At 45.5% G+C, this 25,355-nt stretch overlaps 2 protein-coding genes across 2 annotated transcripts; one reads left to right on the top strand and one right to left on the bottom strand.

Annotated features, from left to right (window-relative positions):
• Positions 1-53: 53 nt before the first annotated feature.
• Positions 54-15,689, bottom strand: CNTF (ciliary neurotrophic factor). The gene is made up of 3 exons (XM_018568975.1): positions 15,681-15,689; positions 3,902-4,089; positions 54-684 (listed from the first exon to the last, which is right to left on the bottom strand). Exons 2-3 carry the CDS (start codon positions 3,995-3,997, stop codon positions 205-207), a joined length of 576 nt encoding a protein of 191 aa, XP_018424477.1. The 5' UTR covers positions 3,998-4,089; positions 15,681-15,689; the 3' UTR covers positions 54-204.
• Positions 15,690-15,825: 136 nt separating this feature from the next.
• Positions 15,826-25,115, top strand: LOC108797388. Its single transcript, XM_018568976.1, has 3 exons — positions 15,826-15,858; positions 19,524-19,642; positions 24,485-25,115. Exons 2-3 carry the CDS (start codon positions 19,554-19,556, stop codon positions 25,074-25,076), a joined length of 681 nt encoding a protein of 226 aa, XP_018424478.1. The 5' UTR covers positions 15,826-15,858; positions 19,524-19,553; the 3' UTR covers positions 25,077-25,115.
• Positions 25,116-25,355: the final 240 nt, after the last annotated feature.

Here is a 25,355-nt window from a genome sequence, read left to right as displayed (position 1 = left end):
GGCCTAAAGCTGTGTAAGGGGCCCCACAATTCCTGATGGCTGCCCTGTCCAAAATACAATAAAGCCATTACTGTAACATCAAGTACAGAATTTGCTTCCTACCCTCCTATGTCAGCATTATGTTTATTGCTGAAGCACAGGTGTTCTTTAAATGTTGTTCTCCTAGGCCCTCTTCATTCCCCTTTCTAAAGTTTCCCAAGCCCTTCATTGACCACTTCCTTCAGAGGGTGTTTCAGTCTTGTTGGCCAACTTCTGCTCCCTCTGCAACTTCCGTACGTCCCTGACACTTCTCACTGCCCACATGGACAGCTCTCTCAGGACATGATAGCCCCTGACCTTCCTCTCGAACATACTTCCTGATTCTCCATCAAATTCATCAGTGCCCTCATCTGACTCCATCTTCACACCAATGGTGGTCCCAAGGTACTCCAACTGTGCCCTTAGAGACGACACTTGTTCCATTAGGTTTTGGAGACCCCCGTGTAGGTCTCCCTCTCCCTGTAGAAGACTTTCTGCTTGCTCTTCTATCACTTGCGTTAGCCGTCTCTCCAGTTTTATGTAGGCAGTGATGTTGGCCAGCAATCGTTCCTCCATAGCCATTTTCATCCAGCTGTCCGAGCCCATGGATGCGCTCCCTCCATGTATGTCAAAGTGCGGTAAGTCGTGAAACCCATGGGTCTCCAACTGAAAAGAGAAGGAGTGTCAAGGTATAAATAATCCTAACATACATTATTTATGCTACTTTTGTAAGAACCACATCACATAAATATATGACATACATATATTGTAGACCACAAACTGAAAGGTAGTTTGCAGTGCCAGGCTGCTGTAAACAAAGCTAGCAGGGTCTTGTCCTGTATTAAGAAGGGGATGTATTGCAGGGACAAGTCTATAATTTTGCCACTTTATAGATCACTGGTCCGCCCTCATCTGGAGTACGCGGTCCAGTTTTGGTCACCTGTACTCAGAAAAGATGTCCTTGAGCTGGAGAAAATCCAGCGGAGGGCAACCAAACTCATTAGGGGAATGGAGGACCAGAGACACGGCTACTAAATTTAGACATGTTCACGTTGGAAGTAAGGAGATTAAGGGGGATATGATTTTCATGTACAAGATGTTCAATGGTGGTAGCAACATTAGCAACAAACTCTTTAAGATTAACTCCATTACAAAAACTAGGAGGCCACCACCTAAAATTGGTGGGGAAAAAATTCCAGCACAAGGTGCGAAGGGGGCGAAGTAACATATTCAGTAGATCTCTGCAATACTTGCACATTTTGGGATCTATTTATAAACAATTTTCAGGGCCCTTTTGGTTGCCAATATCTGTGCAAATAATTGCCAAAAACGAACATTCATATCCACACCTAAAAAAAAAGTTGGACTTTTAGGGTTACCCAAAAAGGTATTTATTCCCGGCACACCTCACCAAGACCACCAACCACCCCCGCGAAAGACGGTCAGTATGTTCTCTTTCCATCCTTGACATATTGACCCCATGGTCAATATGTTTTCCTCTCCTTCCTTCCTTGTGTAACGCTATTGGTAACCAGTTTTGGCACAGATGGCTTCTCGGATAGTCAATAGGTACATCACGAATGTCCTAAACCCACTAACTTGGCAATAAGTGTCTCAGGCACATTTCTCTCAGGGTGAAGTTCTTTACCTTGAATGGTGGAATTGATGGGCGCCAGTCATTTTTAATAGATTGTATGGACTTTTAATAGCATGTGCGTGAAGAATAGGGAAGGAGGATGGAGGGAGCACAGGATACCTGAAGAATTACATTTGAATCTTTGGTCTTCTAGCTATTTAGATCCTTCTTTCACAGAACTCTACTGGCTGGAATACAGCTAATATAAGTGGCTCCTTGTAGAACTAAGGTTCCTGTGTATGCTCAGTCTTTAATATCAAGGTAGGTGTAAGACAACAGTGGGAAGGTTCATGTGGTGCTTTCCAGCTCAGTCAGTCACTCACCCTGTGGGGAACAACTGCAGCTTTGTCTCCTCAAGGCCTGTAGCACTCCAACACAGCCAGCTTCTTAGGGACACCTCCCATGACAGAGATCCCTACAGTATTAAATCCCCAAGGCCTTCAGGCCTGGGGGTCTAGATTGGTTATTCACCGATGTACCCTCTCAGAGTGAAAACCTTGGAGAGAAGAGACTGTACCAGGCAGTGCCATACATATTTAAAGTGACACTAAACCCCCATACCCTCTCCCCCCCATCCTGTGCTGGTGTAAGGACTTACCTTACATGATGCCTCTTGATCTGATCTTTTTCCTTTGGTGATTTTTAGGACTCCCTCCAGTGCTGGTGCCGGTCTCTGATCCAGCGCTGACTCCTGTCTCTTCCTGTCCCACAGAGTCCGCTGACTGCATTGACTTACCCTGTGCCTCTCCTCTTTTCCTGGTCGAAGATCTCTACTGCGCATGCACCCGCCCCATGATCCTTTGCGGCCGCCCGAGAATCTTCAGATGGGAGTGCGCGGTGGAGACATATAAGTTTAGCCACCTCCCGTCCATGGCCGTTCCCGAACGTCCGGACGGGAGTCTTGTAGGAGCGGGAGGGCGTCTTAAGACGTCCTGCCCCTCCCCCCCGATCGTGCGCGGCACTCAGTGCGCACACGAGTGGGAAACTGTTAGCAATGTAAACAGCCAGCGATGGCTGTTTACATTCAAGCGATCGGGCGTCTCTAGAGACGTCCGATCGCTTGCTGGAGCTGCGGGTGTGCACCTCCCCACCCCGTACCTCCACACCCGAGATCCACTGTGCCGGTGCAGCTGGGACCCGCACGGCGACGCTCTCAGTTGAGATCAGTACACAATCTTCCTTTGATCTATTCTTGGTCCCCGAATACAGGAAGTGATGTATACTACATCACTTCCTGCATTAAGTGTCACTCTTCGGTACAGAACAACGGCGAGAAGCTGGGGAAGCAGATCTCTGCTTCATCAGCTTCTCGAGGGGGTCCCTAGGAGGGGTCTCAGAGACCCTTGATGTCTCCATAAAGAGGACCTGTCATGTGAATTGGCTATCACTTAGGGGATTTCTTAGTCCCCTATGTGATAGCAAAAAAGTAAAGTGTTTAATTGACCTTTAATAGCTCTCCCAGCATAACAGCAGGCCCCCCCAGACCTACTGATTGGCCAGGTATTACACATACATAATGTGGAGTATTACCTCTAGCACACCCTGCTGGTTAACACTCAACACAGCAGGTGGCTGAGAATAATCACTGCACACTCAGAGTACACAAGCCAGCACAGCTAAACTGACTAATCTACACTGACAGAGCACAAGAGACAAAAAGAATTTAGGGGAAACACTACATCCCTACACTTAATAGTCTACCAAGTCAGAAGTCTTGCTCTGCATACTTGTTTTGGCTAAGTGATTTAGAAATGACTGACTCCAGAAGATCAGCATAACAGCCAGGCTGCTCAACTTACATATTACTTTCATTACAGGTTTCCTTCAGAAACAGTTTTGGGCAAGGTTAGGCAACCTCAGCACTCCAGCTGTGGTGAAACTACAAATCTCATGCTTCGGTCTCTGGGAGTCATGCCTGTAGCTGTCAGAGGCTTGCAGTGCCACATGGGACTTGTAGTTGCACAACAGCTGAAGTTCTGAGCTTGCCTCCCCCGCTATAAGGGCTCGAACACGCCATAATGCATGCAATAATATGTTTTTAAAAGTATGGTTTTAAATTAAATGGCACAATTCAGATTAAAACACCCAAAATGCAGCAAGCAGAACTTTTTCTCCCATGCACAGCAATGCATTTGACTGATTCGATCCTATTAAAAAATCAATGCAGCAAAACGCACGAGAGCGCTTCCAGCGTGATCGAGTAGAAGACACAATCCGGCACATAACACACAATTCCAGATATCTCACATATTTCTCCGTCAGGTGTACGAGATCCGCCCTGATTTGGCGCAACTGTTGAATAACTCGCGAGCAGAGGTCCTGGAGCGCCACTTCAGAATCCATGACGGATTGGCTAACGGAGGTTTGGAAGAAGAGGGCACATCTGCCCTGAAGCCACTTGTCTTTTATAATGGGAGCGTCAGCGATAGCAGAGCCTGATAAACAGCAAAGCGTAGGGGGGGAGAGAGAGAGAGAGAAGGGGGGAGAGAGAGAGAAAGAGACTGACTCAGTGACAGAGAGAGCAGCATACACACAGCATTAACAGTTTAATCCCAGTGATTAGCGCTGGAATGCATCATTGGTGACCCGGCCGCCATAGTGCTGGGTGACCTGGACCATCCATAGGGCAGAGCTTAATGACCATTTCTGGGAAGAGTCGACATAATGAGGCTCAGCGCTTTTAAATACATCTCAGTGTCTCGGGTTTACTGCACCAATTCAACGCATCCTTTCAGAGCTCAAGGAGACATCAATATTTTTATCAAATAAAAATTACATTGAAATATATATTATCGTATATAATATTATATATTTGTTTTTCTCATTTTATTTCTTTAGGTATACATGCAGAAAGTTAGGGATTTAAAGTAGGATTACACCCCAACTTGTTTTTACCTTACCCTTGCATGCAGTTCCATGCTACTGATCTCCTGCAGCCACTTCATGTCCACATTGCACTCCATGGCATTTCTCAGGGCAGGTATCCTGATGATGACAACAGTGCCTATGTAATTAACGCAATTAACACGCATTAACGTGCGGGAAAATATTTGTGTTTTCCCAGCCGTGTTAACAAGTAATGGCACCGCAAGCGCATTACATGTCTTTGACACGTTCAATGAACAGGTGTCAATGCACATGTTTGGTACGCTTTGAGGGAAAACGAATCTGTGAACGGGGATCTAAATCAGGGGGTTTAGTCCCACTTTAAGATGCATGTTTGTGAGGATTTATCAAAACTGGAGCAGACAAAATCTGGAGCAGTTGTCCACGGCAACCAATCAGCTTCTCTTTTTCATTTTCAAAACTTTACTGAACAAAATGAAGAGAGAAACGGATTGGTTACTATGGGCAACTGCTCCAGATTCCGTCTGCTCCAGTTTTGATCAATTGCCCTCTTTCATGTAATTAGGTGGGCGTCGTTCCCTCCTGGAACCCAACATATGTGATGACCTGGAAATTGGCAGAATGGCAGCATGTCATTCCGCTCTGTAAAGGACCTCCAGGAAGTCGAGGGCATCGCTGGACCGAGGAGGAAGTCGCTGGACCGAGGAGGAAGTCGGAGGCATCGCTGGACCGTGGAGGAAGTCAGGGGCATCTCTGGACCGAGGAGGAAGTCGGGGGCATCGCTGGACCGAGGAGGAAGTCGGGGGCATCCCTGGTCCGAGGAGGAAGTCGGGGGGCGTCGCTGGAGCATGGAGAGGGTAAGTGAATATTAGAACTGCTTTATTTTTTTAAATGGGGGAGCTCTGGAAGTAGAGGTCCCACTTCTAATGAACATTTAAAAATGAGCTTGTTTCGTTTAAAAAAACAAAACAACTTAGAGCGCATCATCTATTATACCTGCACAACTATACACAGGGCATGAGGGTAATAAGCTGCGTACGAAGAAAAGAAGAGTTTCCCACTGGTATAGGAAAGGGCTCTTTACAGTTAGAGTGAACCCGGAACAATAGGTGTCAGTATGACTGTGTAGAGCTGTACAGATTCAGCAGAGTTGCAGGATGAATCGAGTATAAATTACAAGGGCTTAGATTAGTGTTGGGGTGGAGGAATTTAGTTCTGGGGTCACGTCAGGCCAGAAGTAGGCAACCTTGGCACTCCAGCTGTTGTGGAACTAAAAGTCCCATGGGGCATTGCAGGACTCTGCCAGACCCAGGCATGTCTTCCAGAGACAAAGGCATGATGGGTTTTGTAGTTTTACCACAGATGGAGTGCCAAGGTTTAGCATTAGGCTAAAGTGAGGCCCAGTGTTTCAAATATTAGGTGTTAAGAGGCCACTTTGGTGGTCAGGTTAAGAGTTGGGGCCAAGTGTTAAGCTGGCCGTACGCTGGTCAAATTTCCTGCTGACTTGGACAAAATCCAACCAGTGTATGGCCCAGTCAGGACACCTCCATTTTACACGTCAATTTTTTATCAAGTTTTGCCACAGACATTGGTCCAAAAATACTTGGAAAAAATAAAAACAATTGCTAGAATATAGACAAGGAGTCCAACCTCAGCACTCTAGCTGTGGTGAAGCAACAAATCTCATAATTACCTTTGCCTCTGGGAGTCATGCTTGTGGTTGCCAGAATCTTTAAAAACAAACCACTGAACCCAGCCCGAACCTGAGCACCTCTAAGCATGGAACAACACTCCTTCTGTTACCGCCAATCAGCTGCGGCCAGGAAGTTTTGCGCTGTAAGCAAAGAGGCGGGATGCAGTGACATCGTTGACCTTATATGGCTACTTGGCTAATTTAGGTAAATAACCTTATAAGGCCATATAAGGTAAATGATTTAAGCACAAGCATCCCGCACCTTTGTTTATGGCCAATTGAGCAGTGGGGAGTGTCCTGGCCTGCAGCTGATTGGGTGGGAAGCCCCATGAAGCTTCGGTATTCGGAGGAGCTCAAGTTCGGAACGGGTTTGGTCCAGATGTGAGCTTATGAATACGGACCATACAAAAAAAAAATTACTTTCAGAATGTTTGTACAATTTTCACATAATGGGGCCAAATCGATGATCAATTTCAACCGCAGTGACCAAAAAAATAAAAGTGAAGGAGCGGGATGGAAAATGTTTCTCGAACAAATGAATTCTAACAGTGAATGCGTTTTTTATTTGGGACATTCCATTCACTGTCCCTGTACATACAATAGATGCATCCAACGACAATCATCTATTCCAAGCCGCATGTACACTAATCGTATCACATACAATTACATACAAACACCCGGTCATTAATTTGAACGGGTGACAGCAGCCGCATCTAAACTTGACATTTGCAATCCCAAAACGCAATGGGGGGAATTTTTCAAAACTGGAGAAGACTGATCAATTAGGAAGGGGGTCTTGGACTTTTCCAACCTGCGTTTATATTGCTTAGCCAGGAAGACACCCAGTATATTACCTTGCGAATAAAAATGACATTTCAGCTTTTTGAGGAAGTAGTCATGTTGGGAAGTGAGGAGTAAACAGAGTTTGTGGTGAAGGGCTTTATGTTCTTCAACTAGACGCGGGTCATAGTGTTGTTTGTTCTGCTCTTCAAGACCTCGAATTTGGGTAAGTGGAGCATCTTGCGTGAACGTCGCCTCTTTTCGTGGGCACCTATTTTAATCAATAGACTTCTAATGAAAGCTTTGTATGTATTCCAGACCAAAGGATTGTTTCGAACTGAGTCAATGATGGCGTGGAAAAAGGACACTAGTTCAGAACGGATATTTTCCCTGTGTTGCGAATTAGCTAAGAGACCAGAATTGTGGAGGAGTCTGGATTGCAATTGTGAAAAAGTGTTATGGAGATAGGGGCATGGTCCAACCAGGTAATCAGCCCAATATCAGAATTTGTTATATGCTGCAAGGTGTGCTGATCAACGAAAAACATGTCAATTCTGGGATAAGAGTGTTGAGAAGCATATCATACAGGTCAGTGGACACAAGAAAAGAGGGAATGGCAGAGTTAGGACGTCTCTTCTTGTTAGAGGTTTCCAGCTCCGCCTTCAAAAGATCATTAAAATCACCACAAAGAATGTTAGGGCCACGGAAGCAAAATAAGAAAAGTGGCCCCATGGGATTATTGCCCCTATCATCCATGTGTTTTTAAAACTAACTATATTTGAATAGAGGTGTGGGATAACTGTTAAGTACATGTCTCTCTGGGACTGCTTTGCTGGTTCTTTCGGCTTAGTCTTTCAGGTTACACGCTGCATGCTGTTGCCAGGATGATTTACCTCAGTTGCTGGACAGACCTTCAGGTCAGCTGAGCACAGGATTGGTGACAGACTTTTGGCGGGAAAACAGCTGACCAATGAGAGTAACCTTTTCCCTCTATAGTCACTCCTGTCACTGGACAATGTCAGCATTTACCTCAGAACTGCCAGCTGGACTCACTTCTGGATTAGCTTCACAATTCCTTTTGGATTTTTTTATCTGCTCCCCGCCAACCCTCCCCTTTACTGTACTTTCCCTTGTCGCGGTCAATCTTTATGGGGTAAATCGTGGGTGGACAGTGGTTGGTAAACGGTAATTTGGTTGGTGTAAGTTATTGCTGCTTGAGTCGTAGTGACTAAGCATGCTGGTCTGTTAATGGCTAACAGTGGTTATGTTTGGTAATAAAGGTTAAAGTCTATTTATTGGTTACATTGATTAAAACCCAATAAAGGGGCCGCGGCCTATAGTTTTTCCACAATAGTTGTTGTGTTTTACTTTATTATCTAAGTTTATTGTTATGGTATGATGGGTGTCAATGGTGTGTACAATCCCATGAGGTAACCTTTGCGCCCAGTAGTAATTTTATGCCTCAAAGTGTTGAGTAGTTTCTTATGATGTTTGTTAGGGGCATATATATTCACTAAGGTGAATGTATGATTATTAAAAGGAGACAACTAGAATTATGTATCTGCCGTTCGGGTCTGTGAGCACATCCTGACTGCGATCATATCCATAACATGGAGAGTTTAAGTGGACCATTATGTCCCCTGGCATTTAATGAGCTAAACTTTTTTTTTTGAATGCATATCATTTTTCATAAAGTACTCAGATAGAACAAACAGTATTTCCTAGTAATAGCTAAAATTCTAAATCGAGAAACAGATACAAATCTCGTTCGGCTAAACACAATAATGTACGAAAAAGTAAACAGTCAACTACTTAATACCAAAGTGTCACCTGTGAGTAACCGTCAAATTGGAAGAGTAGAAGAGGAACAATGGGATATCGGATAGAAGGGGAAATGTGTAGTAAGGCATCAATGATAAGGTCTGGGAGGGCAGTAAGCTAGAGGGTAGAAAACAAAATGGTCACTAAACAGGATGGAGCACATATGTCAAACTCAAGGCCCAGAGGCCGAATCCAGCCCACCAGGCCATTTCCTAGACTTCTACTTTCAGATCTAGGTATTAAGTTATTACTAAAACCAGTGATAATCCAATGCAGAGGCAATTATGATAAAGATTAGATACATTTATATAGTCTTACAGGCCCTTTGAGGGCAACCGTAATGTTGATGCGGCCCATGATTAAATTGAGTTTGACACCCCTGGGATGGAGTAATGATCAGAAGCAATGGGCCTTAGGTGGGACAAGGATGTAGATGTGTGAGCTACTCTTAAATGACATAATATACCAGTGAGGATGCGTGGAGGTGTCATAGTGGCCCCAGAGGGGGCGAAAGGTATAAAGAAAAGCACGTAGGCACAAGTAAATACATTACAATAGTAAACCAATGCTTGCAATATAAGCAATAGAATGTACCCTTCGGAGAAGTAGCAAGTAGAACATAGGTATGCCCATGAAACAACAAAGAACATAAACAAGTAAACAAAAAGCACAAAAACATAAACATCATCGTTGAAAAGTCCAACTATCGTGTTTCACCGAAAATAAGACACTGTCTTATATTTTTTTTTTGGCTCAAAAAAACACACTAGGTCTTATTTTCGGGGTAGGTCTTATTTTTTTTTTGGTACAACAATCCAATGTTAATGCAAATCCAAATTAAATAATACAAAATGGCAAAATTAAGAATAGGTTGATCAGGGCAATCGGGGGTGCCTTACCTATCTAAGAGCAATTTGGTAACCAGAATGGGCGAAGCGCGCTTTCACTATCGATTCCTCACAGGCAGAATGCATTTGGTATCACTCCACCTGTGACAGGAGGCGGCGCTATAAAGGAAGCATCGGCTTATGGGGCTCTCCTCCCTCCGCTGCCGCCTCGCTTCCTCTGGCTTTGTTGGCACCACTGATTCTCTCCCGCGGCTCTTCAAGTTCCCCCTTATGCCACCACCGGCCCTGGGAATGGTCACAACTAGGTCTTATTTTCGGGGTAGGTCTTATATTTTAGCAATTCTCAAAAATAGTACTAGGTCTTATTTTCGGGGAAACAGGGTACATGTGTTTATCACACTTCAAAGTGTGGGGATAAATAGAAAGTGTGTTTTAATGCGAGGTAGGGAATCCAGCAGTGTAGGTTAGATATTACTCAATGGCATGAGCTCAGTGGTGTCCGTCAGACGGATGCTCAGGCTGTGCTCCAATCTGTAGCAATATCAGGGAGCAGATTTCCTGTAGGTACAGGTTTTAGAGGGACAATAGAAATGCCCCAACTCTGAAGCATTGTAGCACCATCACCAGGGGGTGAGGACAGGAAACACCTTGCCCTGGTAAGAAATCCGGAGTTTTGTGGGAAATCCCCATTTGTATAGGATATTCTTCCCCCGAGAGCTTCATTGATGGGGTGACATTTCCTACGACGTGTGGTGGCCGCAGAGATGTCAGCATAGAGGGTGAAGTGTGCATAAGGATCAGGGAGCAAGGTCGTCAGCTGCTCCAGTATTGATAACTCCTCCTCAAAGTGTGAATGTAGCCATATTGTATGAACGGTTGTAGGGAAATCTACCGGTGGCAGGCTTCAAGTATTTGAGTGTCTTTCACTGAAGGAATCATTCTTTACATTTATTGGGGGGGGGGGGGAAAGAAACAAAGTCACTTTCATCAAATAGGCAGCGAAGAGACGTTTCTAGAGAAATATCCCCCAACTGCCAGTAACACCGAATCCATCCAGACTGAGCAGAAAACAGCCCACTGGAAATGGATGACATTGCAGACTGGATAAGGTCACCATTATGAAAAGCAGCGTAGGAAGAGAGGGAGAGAGAGAGAGAGAGAAGGAGAAACTAGCAGGGTGGTGGCTGAAGGACTGAAAACTCAATGACATTATTATATACACATATACACACACACATCATCTTTATGCTTTCATTCATATTAGAAGCACTTCAATCCCCCACCCCCATTCTGCTTGATCTCTGGGCAAATAAAAAAAACTTACCCTTTCAGTGGGGCTACCCTGCACTGCAAGGGTTAAATGCTTGTGTTGGTCTAGGGCAGGGGTGGCCAAACTTCGGCCCTCCAGCTGTTGTGGAACAGCAAATCCCATAAGGCACTGCAAGACTCTGACAGCCACAGGCATGACTCCCAGAGCCAGATGCATGGTGGTATTTGTAGTTGCTCCCTAGGTGGGCAGCAGATTTTGGCTACCCCCCAGGGCCGTCCTTATAATGAGGCAGCATGAGACGTGTGTGTTTGTGTGAGGGGGGGATGAGGGCGACCACAGTGTCCCAGTGTGCTAAGAGCTCTTAGCAACCAATGACGCTCTGTCTGGCTTCCTGCCCAGCTTGTAAGCATCATCAGTTGCCGAGGAGCTGAGCGGGGCGCTGTGGCCGGTATCCTGCCGAGCTCCTGGCCGCCAGTGACATCAGTGAGCTGGGCGGGATGGTACAGAGAGATGCTGACAGGCACCGCTCTCTGTCTGGTCCCACAGCCACCCGTCCCACTGCATCCAACACCACCCCGCACCTCCCTCCCAAAGCTCTATCAGCAGCAACAACACCGATCCGCCTCACCGCTCTATGGCCTCCCGGCACACAGGGTAGGAATGACCCCGATACCCCTGGTCTGGGGGCTAGAATAAAGCAGCTATACTGACCTGATCCTAAGTCCTGCTCAGCCAATCCCTGCAGCCTCTTCTCCCCCTGGGCTCCGGCGGTGTAATCGCATCTCTCTGGCATCATCCCGTCTTCCATTAACCTGCATTAGACATAAAGACCCCGAGGCTCATTCCATAGCCAAAGCAGAGGTGAGTGCTGACTGCCATGAGACCGAGGATCAGGTGAGTATATCTTCTATATATTTTAATTAATTTTTTAATTTTTTTTTGTAACTTTATTTTTTTTAACTTAACTTTATTGCCATCACAGAGGGAGAAAACAAGCTCACTATGTGATAGCCAATTTGCAGTGACAGGTCCTCTTTATGGAGACATCAGGGGTCTTTAAGACCCCTAATGTCACATAGGGACCCCCAGAGAAGCTGATGAAGCAGAGACCTCTGTACCGGAGAGTGACACTGAATGCAGGAAGTGATGTAATACACAGCACTGCCTGCATTCCGAAGAGGAGGAGGAAATCGTGTACTGAGCGCCGTTTGATCTCCGGTCGTAGAGCTGCTGTGCTGGTCCTGGGCTTACACCGGAACAGCGGAGCTCGGGATCGCCAGCGGCGGCGGAGGGGGGGGCCCGCACACCCGCACGCAATTACAAGCAATCTCGGGATGGGAGGTTTAAAAACGCCCACCCGCCCTCAAGAAGCCGCTGTCCGGCTGTTTCATTACAACGGCCGGACAGCAAGTGGTTTATCTATTGAAACATTAGGCTGACAGAACCTGACTTTTGTTTCCCCATTGTGATATTACCAATGTGTCCAACCCAATGAATTAACCACTTGCTGCCCGGGGCAATTTCTTACTATTTGTGCACACGTGATAAAATATACATTTTTGGCTAGAAAACAGCTTCAGACCCCCAAACAATGATATATGTTCTGAAAGCAGAGGCCCTGTAGAATAAAAAAATGCTAGTTGCAATTTTTTATGTCGCACAGTATTTGCACAAATCTTGATCAAACCAGTATTTTTAGGATAAAATAAACCAAAATTTAAATTTAGTGCACAGTAACATAATATAATACCCAATTTTTTGGTAAAATATAAAAGACGTCGATGTGCCTACGCGCAAAAACGACAATTGCGCTACACATGTTACATATCGCCGCAAACGTTGGAGTGAGAACAATAATTCTAAGGCCATTGATCCCTGTTGATCAATGGCCTGATGAGCGGTAAAATCGTTTAAAGTGTTCCCTATGGGAAATTTGGGGTATGGTAGTTTTTTTGCACTTTTTTATTTTTCTTCTATGTGACTTCAATCTTTTTTTAATTTTGAAACACTTTTTTTTTAACTAACCTTATTGCTATCACATAGGGGACTAACAAGCACCCTATGTAGTAGCAGATAGGGTGTGACAGGTCCTCTATATGGAGATATCAGCGGTCTTTTGGACCCCTAATGTCACCTAGGGACCCCAAAGAAGCTGAGGAAGCAGAGATCTGCATCACCAGCTTCATTTCCTGGCTCTAAGAGACTGTGTACAGTGACACTGGAAGTGATGTAATACACGTCACTTCCGGGTCCAGTGAACGGAGGAGAGATCAGCGGCTGGAAGCTGGATCTCTCTCCGATCAGTGCGGGGATACCCGCCGCGCTGGTCCCGGGGAAGCTGACGGGGGCCGCGGGGGGAGGGCGCCGCACGGTACAAACGATCCGACGGCTGTGTAGACGCCAGATCGCTTATACATTAACATCGCTGGCTGTTAAAAACGATACCACTTCTGCGGGCCGCCGTCTATAGAGGTATTACGGCCTGGAAGTGGTTAAAGGGACGGTCCACCCAGAAATGATATGAGGATTTTTTCTTCTGGCACTGCAATAGAGTTCATATATGTTAGTGTAGCTTTGAAGGCTCGATCATACCAACCTGTTGGGCAGCCTTGCCGAATACAGTCCAAACGCATAGACTAGCCGATCTGCCTTATGTCTTATTGCTTATAGTAGAACTAAAGCCACAACTTTGAGCGCACTGTGTGCAGCTTTTGAGAAGATACGCTATTAGCGTAGCAGGCGCTATGCAAAATGCGCAGCCGGCTTCCTCGCTACGCTAATAGCGTATGAATGGATACCAGGTCACAGTTCTACATTTGATGTACATTGTACGGTGAGGAGACATCAGGATTTGCGATATGGAGGTGCCATTAAAGGAGAACTATGGGGTAAGTGTTTTTCCTATAGTTCTCCTCAGGGTCACGGGAGGACGTAAACTAGCGTCCTCCCATCACCCAAAGCTCAGTATACCGCGAGCTACAGCTCACTATATACTGAGACCGCCACAGCCGGGACGCATCCTGACATTACTGTCGAGATCCACCCAGCTGCGTGAGTGACAGCTGGCTCTGCCTATCTAGAGGCAGAGCCAGCTGTACCCACCCCCTCCCCCATTCGTTCCGCCAGTCAGCGCTGGAGGATCGGAGCGGGGAGGCGGGAAATCCCTGCAGGGAGACGCGACAGACAGTCACCGCTCTCTACACAGATAGATGGAGAAGTGAGCGAGCGACAGTATGTGTTCCCTCACTTCCCGATCTATAGAGCTGACCTGTGACAGTCTCATTGTGATGAGGGAAGATAGTGCGGTGCATTTTTATGAACATATTTCCACCAGGGTCTGTTTGTTCTGTCTTTGGGTTTTCACTGCGGCTGTCATTTTTTGGGGTTAAAGTGGAATTAAACCACAAGCAGGAATATCGTTTGCTTGATATTACCAGAACTAGTGTCCCCATTGGAAGATTTCCCATCTACTGCTGTTCTGATGACAACTCAAAAGTTGGAACTTTCTTTCAGTAATAACATTCACCAGGACAAATAGAGCGGGTGAATCTCTCTAAGGGTACGTTCACTCCATATGCATTGCGTTCCGGCCCGATCGCACTGCATCGCGTCCGGCTCACTATTTCATGGGGCTGGAGGGGGCGTGGCGGGCCATTGAAGTGAATGGCACCGTAGCCACGCCCTCCAGCCACAATGCGATCGCCCGCAAGTGCCTGCGCTCCGATCAAAATAGTGCTTGCAGCACAATTCCCTTTCCATGGGACCTGTGATCGGACGAAGGAGATTGGATGTCACTATGTCGCCCAGAAGAAGGGACCCTGCGTGACCCCGAAATGTTTGCTGTATGACACATGTGACAATTGAATAAAAAGTGCTTTGCTTCTTGCACACATCATCGAGTGCTGGTGACTTCTATTATGGACTATTATGGATTAAGGAGACACGCACATTAGGGTTGCCACCTTTTCTTCAAGCGAAACCCGAACACTATAGCATCACACGGACATATTCTTTTGGGAGAATGAGGCGTGGCTTATTTATATGTAATGGGCACCACACATTAATATGTAAATAACACAGTTGAAACTATTTGCAGTGGGGGGCCAGTAGCCGCTATCTTCATTTTGGTTGCCCCGTGTGCCTGACATCTTGTGTACGGGTTCCTGGTGCCATGAAACCCGGACGCAGCATTCAAAACCCGAACGGTCCGGGTGAATCCTGTACAGGTGGCAACCCTAACGTATATGCTGTGGGTAAAAAACCTGTGATTCAGGTAATGGGGATGGGGTGTTGAAAAGATGAGTGGGGGTTGGACTGCGGAGTGGCACCACGTTCCATCCTAAATATGGGTCTAACACGAAACATAGTATTAAAGATGGAGTCATCCTTTAAGCAGGTAAATTAGCATACACATAAATGTGCATCTTGGAAAACCTCCAATCGGGATGTTTTGCGTGTGCACCAAACATGAACAGATCCTTCCTGTGTCCATTTCAAGCTCACTGGATCTCACAGAGTAATAATGAAACCTTCCATGTCATCTATAGTCTGTGATCTATATGTACAAAGCTACTGCAGAATAAACCACATTGACAATGGTGTGAATAAAATAAAACTCATATAAAAAGCAATGAAACTGATCTTAGTATAACACTGAATGCTGCAATGCACCAGCACCGTCAGCACACAGCTGCCATGGCACAGGCTCTCCCTGTCTGAACATGCAACCATCATGCAACACTCACTATGGCTACAATGACAACTGACAGCGATGACGCACCACGTGACGACCTCTAGGATTCTTCCCCTGCACAAGTCCAGGCGGCGCACCCTCTCATATAGATGTCACAGGATGGGCAAAAGCCCCGCCCACTTACGGCTTTCAGGCTTCGGCGCGCGCTGATGACGTAGGCAGGAAACTAAACTGGAGCTGGCCGGGTAGAAGGTAAATAAAAGAGGGAGGGCATGTCAAAGAATTCACGCTTTGCGATATGGGGGTGGCATTCATTGTTCTCATGGCTTGTTATATAGCCGTTTTTACTTGCTCTGTCTAGGTTAGGCTGGTGGTTTATACTGGGGTGCTGGGATCTTAAAGGAAAGCTCCATCTGTGGTATTGGGGGTGGTTATGTAGGGCAGTAAGATAATAAACTTTGGGGGTGTAGCTGGCAATGATCCTAAATGCCAGGCTGGTATGACGTAATACATTGGAGGGGTGTTGGATGATTTGTAAAGGGGGGGCATGGTTGTCATGGCGAAAGAGAGACTTTTGGCAGCTATGTTTGAAAACATTTTTGTCTGGCCCCATTACACCATTGCTGGCTCCTAAAGAGGAACTTCACCCGACCCAGTGAAAAATGAAGCTACATATAGTGTAGCTGCTGACTTAACACACGTACCAGCCCATGAAGTCCAACACCATCTTCCTCGCATCTAGTTCCTACGAGGTCTTCTGATCATTTGCACCTCCATTATTATTGGGAGTCAGCTGTCACTGCTCACAGCCAGCAAGATCATGGACTCCAGGCAGACAAGTCTCCTGTGATCTTGTTTAAGGATGTTTGTCTGCCAGCTCACTTTGTTTTTGGGGCAGGGGCGTGGCGGTGCATTGAAGTCAATGGCACCGCAGCCACTCCCTCCAGCTGCAGTGCGATCGCCCGCACCGGAACGCGTGGCACATCCATGCCTGCGTTCTGGTGCGTTTAGAAAAAAATAGTGCATGCCGCATTTTTTGCTGATGCGTTCCGGTGCGGGTGATCACACTAAGGCCTTGGCTGCGGTGCCATTGACTTCAATGCACCGCCACACTCCCACCCCAAAACAAGTGAGCCGGCCAGGATGCGATCCAGTGCGTTCCGGCACCGAATGAATGGGGGAGTCCCACAAAACAATGCAGGACCTAGGCTCGTAGGAAGATGTATGCTTGTGCTTGGGATGGACATCCGGAATTAAACTGGCCATACGTTGTTGGTAGACTTTCGTCCAAAATCACATTAGAACATTCCATAATGGCATCAGAGACGGGACAAACGGCGTTTGAATTTGAATTCAATTTTGGAGCCTCTTGAAGGGAAACCACATTCGCTGTTACAAAGATGTCCATCCTCCATTTTGTTTTCATCACTACAGCCAAAAATGATCATTAATTTGACCCCGCTGACTATTCCAAAAATCTAGCAAATGCTCAGAAATGTTTTTTTTTTTTACGGCTCTCGACATGTGAAGGCCTGTGGAGGATTTTTTGGGGCTTTTTTCACTCATACTTGAAACCTGCAACACATTTATAATGGAACAAAAAGGTCATACTCACTTTACATAACGTCCATATGGCTTCTGAAGACGTCCGATGTCTTCTCGGGAGGGAAAGCTGCGGATTGAGGCTCTCAGACAGTCAGGCAAAGAGTAATTTGATTTCAGCAGGGCCTCCAGTGAGGGCTGGACTCTATCTCGGACAACACCCATCCCCCTACACATCTGGTGTGTTATCGATAACCCAACTATTATCTGGCCAGCTATTGCTTGACTCATTCAGTGCTGGAGCATAATCATCTACAGTGGGATGGATAATATGACGGCTGTATGAACAGGGAGGTGGCTTTGTTCTAATTCTGCGGCGTGTGTTTCTTGTCCGATGTGCTGAAGACTTAAGGCTGTCCTTGTCTAAAAGGTGCATAGAAAAGATACATGCTATGATGTGACCGCATCTGTGGAAGTAGTCTGGTGTAAAAGGTCTGTCAATTAAAACTAGCCATATACCAGTCGAATTTTGACCAACAAAATTGGGGTTTGCAAAGTTCATTCAATGTTCTAATCGGGTCAAATGAAATCCATTTTGACCATAATGATAACAATTTGAAGGATCAGGATGGAAATTTTTTCCCCCCAAACACATGAAATTTTGAGAGTGAATGTGGTTTCTGTTCAGTAAACTCCATTCTTTTCCAAAATTGAATTTATTTGAACTCCAGGAATAAAAATACTTACCCTTGCAGTGGGGCAACCCCCGTGCTGCAAGGGTTACGTGCTGGTGTGTTTAGGGGTCAAAGCAGATATACTCACCTGACCCTCAATCCTGCCTCTTTCCTAGACTAGTCTCTGGAGGTGTAAGGATTGGTGACATCTTCATATCTGCAGCAGGTCAATTGACTTGCATTGGACGCCGGGAGACATTTAGTAGGCGGAGCGGACGGGCACAGAGGTGAGCACTGACCACTGTGGGACAGAGGATCATGTGAGTAAAACAGCTTTATTCAAGCCCCCAGCCCCCTAGACAAAACGAGTAGTTAAAAGAGAACTATGAGGTAAGTGGTTTTCACCATAGTTCTCTTTAGGCTCATGGGAGGACATAAACTAGCGTCCTACCGTGACCCAAAGCTCAGTATATCGCGAGGTACAGCTCACTATATACTGAGACCGCCACAGCCGGGACGGAACCCGACATTACTGTCGAGATCCACCCAGCTGTGTGATTGACAGCGGGCTCTGCCTATCTAGAGGCAGAGCCAGCTGTACCTGCCCCCTCCCCCATCCGTTCTGCTATTGCCCGCGATATACAGTGAGCGCCGCAGCCAGGACGGATCCCAACATTACTGTCAAAATCCACCCAGCTGCGTGAGTGACAGCTGGCTCTGCCTATATAGAGGCAGAGCCAGCTGTGCCCGCCCCCTCCCCTGTTTGTTCCTCCACTCAGCACGGGAGGAGGGGAATCCCTGCGGGGAGCTGTGACTGACAGTCACCACTCACTGCAGGGAGACAACCGAGAAGTGAGCGGATCGGTGCATGTTTCTGCTCACTTCCCAATTTATAGATCCGACCTGTGACAGATTCTTTGTCACAGGTCGGCTCTAACTATGAGGATGAGTGGAAAGCACTCACCTCATAGTTCTCCTTTAACTCTTGCAGTGTGAGGATAGGCCCACTGTAGGGGTGAGTTTCTTTAAATTCTCACAGTTCTTTAATAGCAAACAAATGTAACTACATTCGTCAAGTCTCTGATGGTATCCTCGAATGTTCTGATGAGATTTTCCATATGAGCATTCGTGCAAAAATTCACCAGGGTATGGCCAGCCTAAGTGTTGGGTGGATGATGGTTAGAAGCAATTTGCTTCTCCATTGGCGAGGTTCTCCCACATGGGTTCCTAGATTCAGCCACCTGCTGCAGTCTTTACATAGGGATTCTGTTATTATTTACTTTGGTGTAGCTTGCTGTGGGAGGAAAGAGATTCCTGGCTTCAGTATCACTGCTACGGTGGCACTACACGGAACGTTGGCACAGGTCTTGCCAATGGATTGCTAAGGAAAGCTAAAGCCCATCTCTGGGCAAACCAAAGAGCAAAAAACAAAAAGAACCTCAAGTCCAAATTCACTGTGACATTATGACCGTAGGATTAATGATAGAGGCAGGAAGGCCTGTGGGGCACTTCATGAGCAGAGGCTTGGCCTGAGCTGCTCCACCATTGTGTTGTGAAAGGTGGACTCTGCATTGTCTGCATGGACAAAAGAGGTTCTTTCCAAAGGCATTTTTTCCATAAGACTTTTTCGTAACACGTACAGTATTCAATACGAAAGAGAGTTTGCATCTGATAACTGATCTGTTTAAAACCTTACTGCAGGATACGTCCAGCGATTGGTCCATGTAAGCCATGAACTCCACTTCATCGTCTCTGGGACTCCTGTCGGGGTACAATTCCTCCAGCTCAGATGAAGAGGAAGGCGCTGAGAGTAGCTCAGGGTAAGTCATCTTAAAGCTGAACTCTAGACAGATATAAAGACGCAAATGAACGCAGCTTTGTATTCTTTATTACATCATTAAACAAATAACTTCTCTTATTTGTCCCTTTTTAGATCTGTGAGAACAAAATGCTTTCCGAGGTTTATTTATCATTTCAACAGGTGCAAAAAATACTAGTTGGGCACCGATTCCTCTTTGCCGTTATCAACTGGCATTGTTCCCAGTTCTCTCTGTGAGTCACCTCTGTTATGAAGAAGCGAAGGGGTCAGGTGTTACAATAGCTATGGAGGAACAGTGTGGTCACCCTAAGACTACAGAGCACCCCCTCCTTCTTCATAACATGGGCTGAAGAGCTTATTAGTCCACAGAAAGAACTGGTCATGGCTGATAAGACTGCTAAAGATATTGCATAGTGTGCAGGTCAGCACTGGATTTCTGTACTTATCAAACAGATATACCAAAATGCTTTCAAAAGTATATTTAAAACTAGCGGTGCACCAGAATAAAAATTATAAAACGAAACCGCAATTGAAAGAAATGTCAGACCGAAACCGATTTTTTTTTTTTTCTAACTTTTTCGAATGTTTAAAAATATTTTATCATTATTTATTTTTATAAACATTTACATTTTTTTTATTTTTTATTAAATATTTGTATTTTCTACTTTTACTTTTAGGGGCTTCGGGGAAATATTAGGGGTCCAAACAGACCCCTGATATTTCTCTTTATAAAATAGAAAAAGAGATTGAGGACTCTGTGTCCTCAATCTCTTTTTTTGCAGCCCCTGTTGTAAATGAACAGGAATCCTCTATACTGAGTGTTCCTGTTCATTGATAACATGAGGACATTGTGTGTTTACTATAACCACAATCATGAATGAACAGGAAGTGATGTAGATGACTTCCCATTCATTCATAATTGAGGATATAGTAACCATACTCTGTCCTCAATTATCTACAAACACTCAGCGATCACTGATCAGTGACTGCTTGTACCCGCTCTTCTTCCTGACACGCTGTCACAGGAGGCTGAGCGAGCGGTGCGGGCAGGAGAGTTCGATCTGACAGCTGACTCCACCCCTGCACCGCTGTCCAGCCTCCTGTGACAGTGCTGGCTGTCTCCGCCCACACACCGCTTTGCCGATCTGTGACAGGAGGCTGAGTGGTGCGGGGAGGAGAGACGCCGGCCACTCACAGCGCTCTCCTCTCACAGCACTCAGCCACCGGTGACAGTTTCTCTCCTCCCCGCTGCGACACAGAGCAGCACCCAGCGGGAAGGAGAGAAAGCAGGGATGCTCCGCTATTTCGGCAGAAAATGGCACTTTCTGCATTTTGGCAAAAGTACCATTTTTGGTGCATCCCTATTTATAACATCAAATGTGAGAAATAAAGTTGGCCATCGTTATGGTTTACATACACATTTAAGGTCATACCTGTCATGAGAGCACATGGACGCTGCCATATCCGACTTCTCCTTGCGCAACTACTAGTTGCTTTACTGGCATAGAACATGTAAGCAGATCAGGACTACTGACTTTTCTCATGTGTATACGTGTTCAGGCTATACTATTTCTGAAGCCCTAACAATAACTTTTTCAGTAACCCTAACATTAACCCTTTCTGTAACCCTTACACTAAATCCCAACCCTTTCAGCTGACCTTTACATGGCAGTATGACATTTCTAAAAACAAACATTCTTATATGCATTAGTATGCAATGACCCAAATGAACACCTTTAAAACGCTATATTTGTGTCTATAAATACCTTTTTTTTAAGTTTAAATTTCGGTCCTGGAATGTAGCGGGTGGCCATGTTTGAAGAGGGCAAATTCTCCTCTTTCCTGGATTTCATCTGCCGCCATCGAGAGTAATACCTGTGCCTGCGCAGCTTTACAAGGTTCAATGGCCACACCCCCTTCTGACGGAAAAAAGAATATGACTGTGAGTTTGAGATCTCACAGCTATTTTCTTTTTTCATGAGGAAACCCAGTGTGCATCATTTTCGCACACTCATTTTTGCCCTTTCAAAGCCGGAAGTGAATGCTCTGCAAGTGTAAGTACATCAAAATGACAGCATTTTGCACCTGACGTGATTAGGTTATTATTGATCGTCATAAATAGAGGGATGCATTGGTAGATTTAGATTTTTGAGTGTAAAGGTCCACTTTAAAGGAGAACTATGGGGTCGGTGTTTTTCCCCATAGTTCTCCTTAGGGTTACGGGAGGACACAAACTAGCGTTCTCCCGTGACCCAAAGCTCAGTATACCGCGAGCTACAGCTCGCAGTATACTGAGACGCCGGAGCGGATCCCGACATCGATGTCGAGATCCGCCCAGCTGCGTGAGTGACAGCTGGCTCTGCCTATCTAGAGGCAGAGCCAGCTGTACCCGCCCCCTCCCCCGTCCGTTCCGCCAGTCAGCGCTGGAGGAGCGGGGAATCCAGCCCCTCCCCTGTCACGGCAGAGAGCCGTGACAGGATCGAGAGGTGAGCGAAGGCCGGTATGTGTTCGCTCACCTCCCGATCTACTGAGCCGACCTGTGACAGTCTCATTGTCACAGGTCGGCTAGAACTATGAGGTGAGTGGAAATCACTCGTCTCATAGTTCTCCTTTAACCCTTTCGCTGCCAATAAAAAAAGCACAACCCCTCCCTCCCCCCACATAACACACACATATTGTGGTGCACACCATGCACATGCGCTGCAGTGCGTTGTTAGAACGCATCGCAGTGCATGATCTTTTTTATTTTTATTTTTTCTTTAAAAAAAACATTAAATTAACTGTGGCAGCGCATGGCAAAGCTTTGTGACTCATTGCCATGCGTTGTGATACCTTGTGTTGCAATTAAATATACACCTGTATCATTTTATCACAACACAAACACCAAAACAATTTTTTACATAAGTCGATTATTTACAGTTTTGCCTACCTTCATTTTTTTACCTTTTCGCAAAAAGGCGCAATTACAAATTTGCTAATATTTGTTATTTATTAACTCAATACAGTTTTATCTTTTAGATTTAGTCAAAAAATATTTTTTTTTGTGCACGGATACTGATTTTGGTGTGTTTTAACAATTGAATTGTGTATTTTTATCGGTTTAATATTAATTTGAGAAACATTTGCGCAATTATCGCAGGGCCTACAAATTTAGTATCACCATCTTTTTATTCTAACGGGCCTGCGCTTTCAGAAAATATATGGTTTGGGGGGTCTTTTACAAACGTTAGCAACGCAGCAGTTGAAAATCAAATCAATGGGAAAAAATTGCAGAAAATTCAAAAATGGCATGGCCAGCTGATTTGAAAAATGTTCCGGAGGGCTTGGCAGCGAAAGGGTTAATACATGATAACATCAATCTTCAATGTAAACCTAGCATCATTGTAACCCTCACTAAGCCTTTCTGTAACCTTACAATTAACGGACATGCCAACTTCCTACAACCCTTACACTAGACCTCACTGTAACCCTAATTCTAATCTATATACTCACATTCCAAAATCCCTAATATTAACTCTCACACTAACCCCCTTGTAACTTTAACACTAACTCGCATGCCAACTTTTCCTACAACCCTGACACTAACTCTTCCTGTAACCCTTCCACTATTCCTCACACTAAATCTCCCTATACATAGCACTAACTCTTATTTTATTAAACTTAACCCATTGTTCGCATACTCACTAGGGATGCACCGATATATCGGCTGCCGAAATTGGCACTTTTGGCATAATGCGGGAGGAGAGCGCTGTGAGTGGCCGGCGTCTCTCCTCCCACACTGCTCAGCCTCCTGTGACAGATCGGCAGAGCGGTTGTGGGCGGAGACAGCCCGCGCTGTCACAGGATGCTGAGCACTGCTTGCTCCGCCTCCTGTGACAGTGAGTCAGGAAGGAGAGCGGGTACAAACACAGTGTTTGTAAATAATTGAGGACATGGTATGGTTAATATATCCTCAATTATGAATGAATAGGAAGTGATCTACATCACTTCCTGTTCATTCATGATTGTGGTTATAGTAAACACACAATGTTCGCATGTTATGAAGGAAGAGGAACACTCAGTATAGAGGATTCCTGTTCATTGATAACAGGGAATACAGAAAAAGAGATTGAGGACTTTGTGTCCTCAATCTCTTTTTCTATTTTAAAAAGGGATTTTAGCCCCCGAATATTTCCCTGAAGCCCCTAAAAGTAAAAAATAATAATATTTAATGAAATTTAAACAAAATGTAAAAGTTTATAAAAATAAAAAATGTGAAAAAGTTAAAATAAAAAACATTTTCGGTTTTGGCCTGACATTTTCTCTGTTTCGGTTTTGAAATTTTCATTTCGGTGCACCTCTAATGCTCGCATCTCCTGCTGGGGATCCTCTACACCAAAGACTAACCCTTTCTTATCAGAAACGTAGTGGGGTCCCCGGTTCGAATCCCTGGCAAGTCACTGCGCATGACGTTTGCATGTTCGCCCTGCGCTTGTGTGGGTTTCCTCTGGGTACTCCGGTTACCACCCACATTCCAAAAGACATGTTAGTAGGTTCATTGGCTCCTGTCTAACTTAGCCATAGTATGTGTGAGTCTAAAAATGCTAACTGCACCCTCCTAGGCAGACCCGGGTAACACTCTGTCTGGTTAATGCAGCTCTGGTACTCATTTCAAGTATGGAGCCACAGGAAAAAAAAAAGTGCCAAAGTTTAAACATTGCAATGTGGTCATGGTAGTAGGAAGGGGAATTCTCTGTGCTGGAATCTCCCACCTTTTATGTTAATCAGTTGTATTTAGTCATTTAAACATATTTTACTGTTTTTGTTCTCCTTTTTAGCCCTCTGTTGTCACTTTTTTGTTTAGGCCTGCTCCATCCAAAACGAACTTCTTTGCAGATGCAGCCTCCAGCAGTGACGATGAAGAGGACGGTAAAAAAGAATCCGAGAAACCCACCGCACCTCTTCCTTCTCCCTCGCTCTCTACTCGCCTCCCCGCACCACGACTTGGTGCTCAGAGTAAAGTAAGCACCAGTGGGGTGTTTGCAAACCCCTTCCGGGATGAGGAACGGGCCCAGCTGAGTATCCTGGAACGTCACGTCAAGCTGAGTGACAGCAACTGGGCAAAGGGTGGGAGAGGAGTCTGTCTGGCTTACCAGAGGGACGGACGGTGCCGCTACGGAACAAAATGCAAATACAGTCACAAAACTGACTTACCACCGGGGGCTACAATGGCGAGCCATGGAGAACTTTCTGGCAGCGGAGGTGATGCTCTGGAGATAGTCAAAGACAACTCCAAACTGGGGGAGTTACAAAGTGGAGAGGAAGGGGGAGTAAAGATGCAAGCTGAGAGGGGCAAGAGGAAAAAGCCAGGACTTAGTAACACTCTCATCCCTCCAAAGAAAGCCATGAAGAATTACCAAAAGCAATTGTCATCTGAAAGACCCTGGGCTTTGTAAATGTTTTTTGTAACAGCCTCGAATACCTAGTTAGGGTTTGGTCAACTATATTATTGAATGGGGCTTTTTAAAGAGCAGTCATAAAATGCAAAGTCTGATTACCAAGGGCTGCCACCTAAAAACAGCTTTCCCCAGTAACTGCAGCTAGTAAGAAAGAAGCTTTCCCCAATTCCTCCCCAGTAAACTGAAATCTATGGAGTAGTGTCCTTTGTATTTTCTGCACTTTGGACTGTCATATTAAAAAGTCAGTCCAACCAAGACTGGTATTGAAGTCATTCA

This window comes from Nanorana parkeri, unplaced genomic scaffold (assembly GCF_000935625.1).
Source record: "Nanorana parkeri isolate BGI_ZX_2015 unplaced genomic scaffold, ASM93562v1 scaffold1269, whole genome shotgun sequence".
In the NCBI taxonomy this organism is placed as follows: Eukaryota; Metazoa; Chordata; class Amphibia; order Anura; family Dicroglossidae; genus Nanorana; species Nanorana parkeri.
This window is presented reverse-complemented; position numbering and strand designations above follow the sequence as displayed.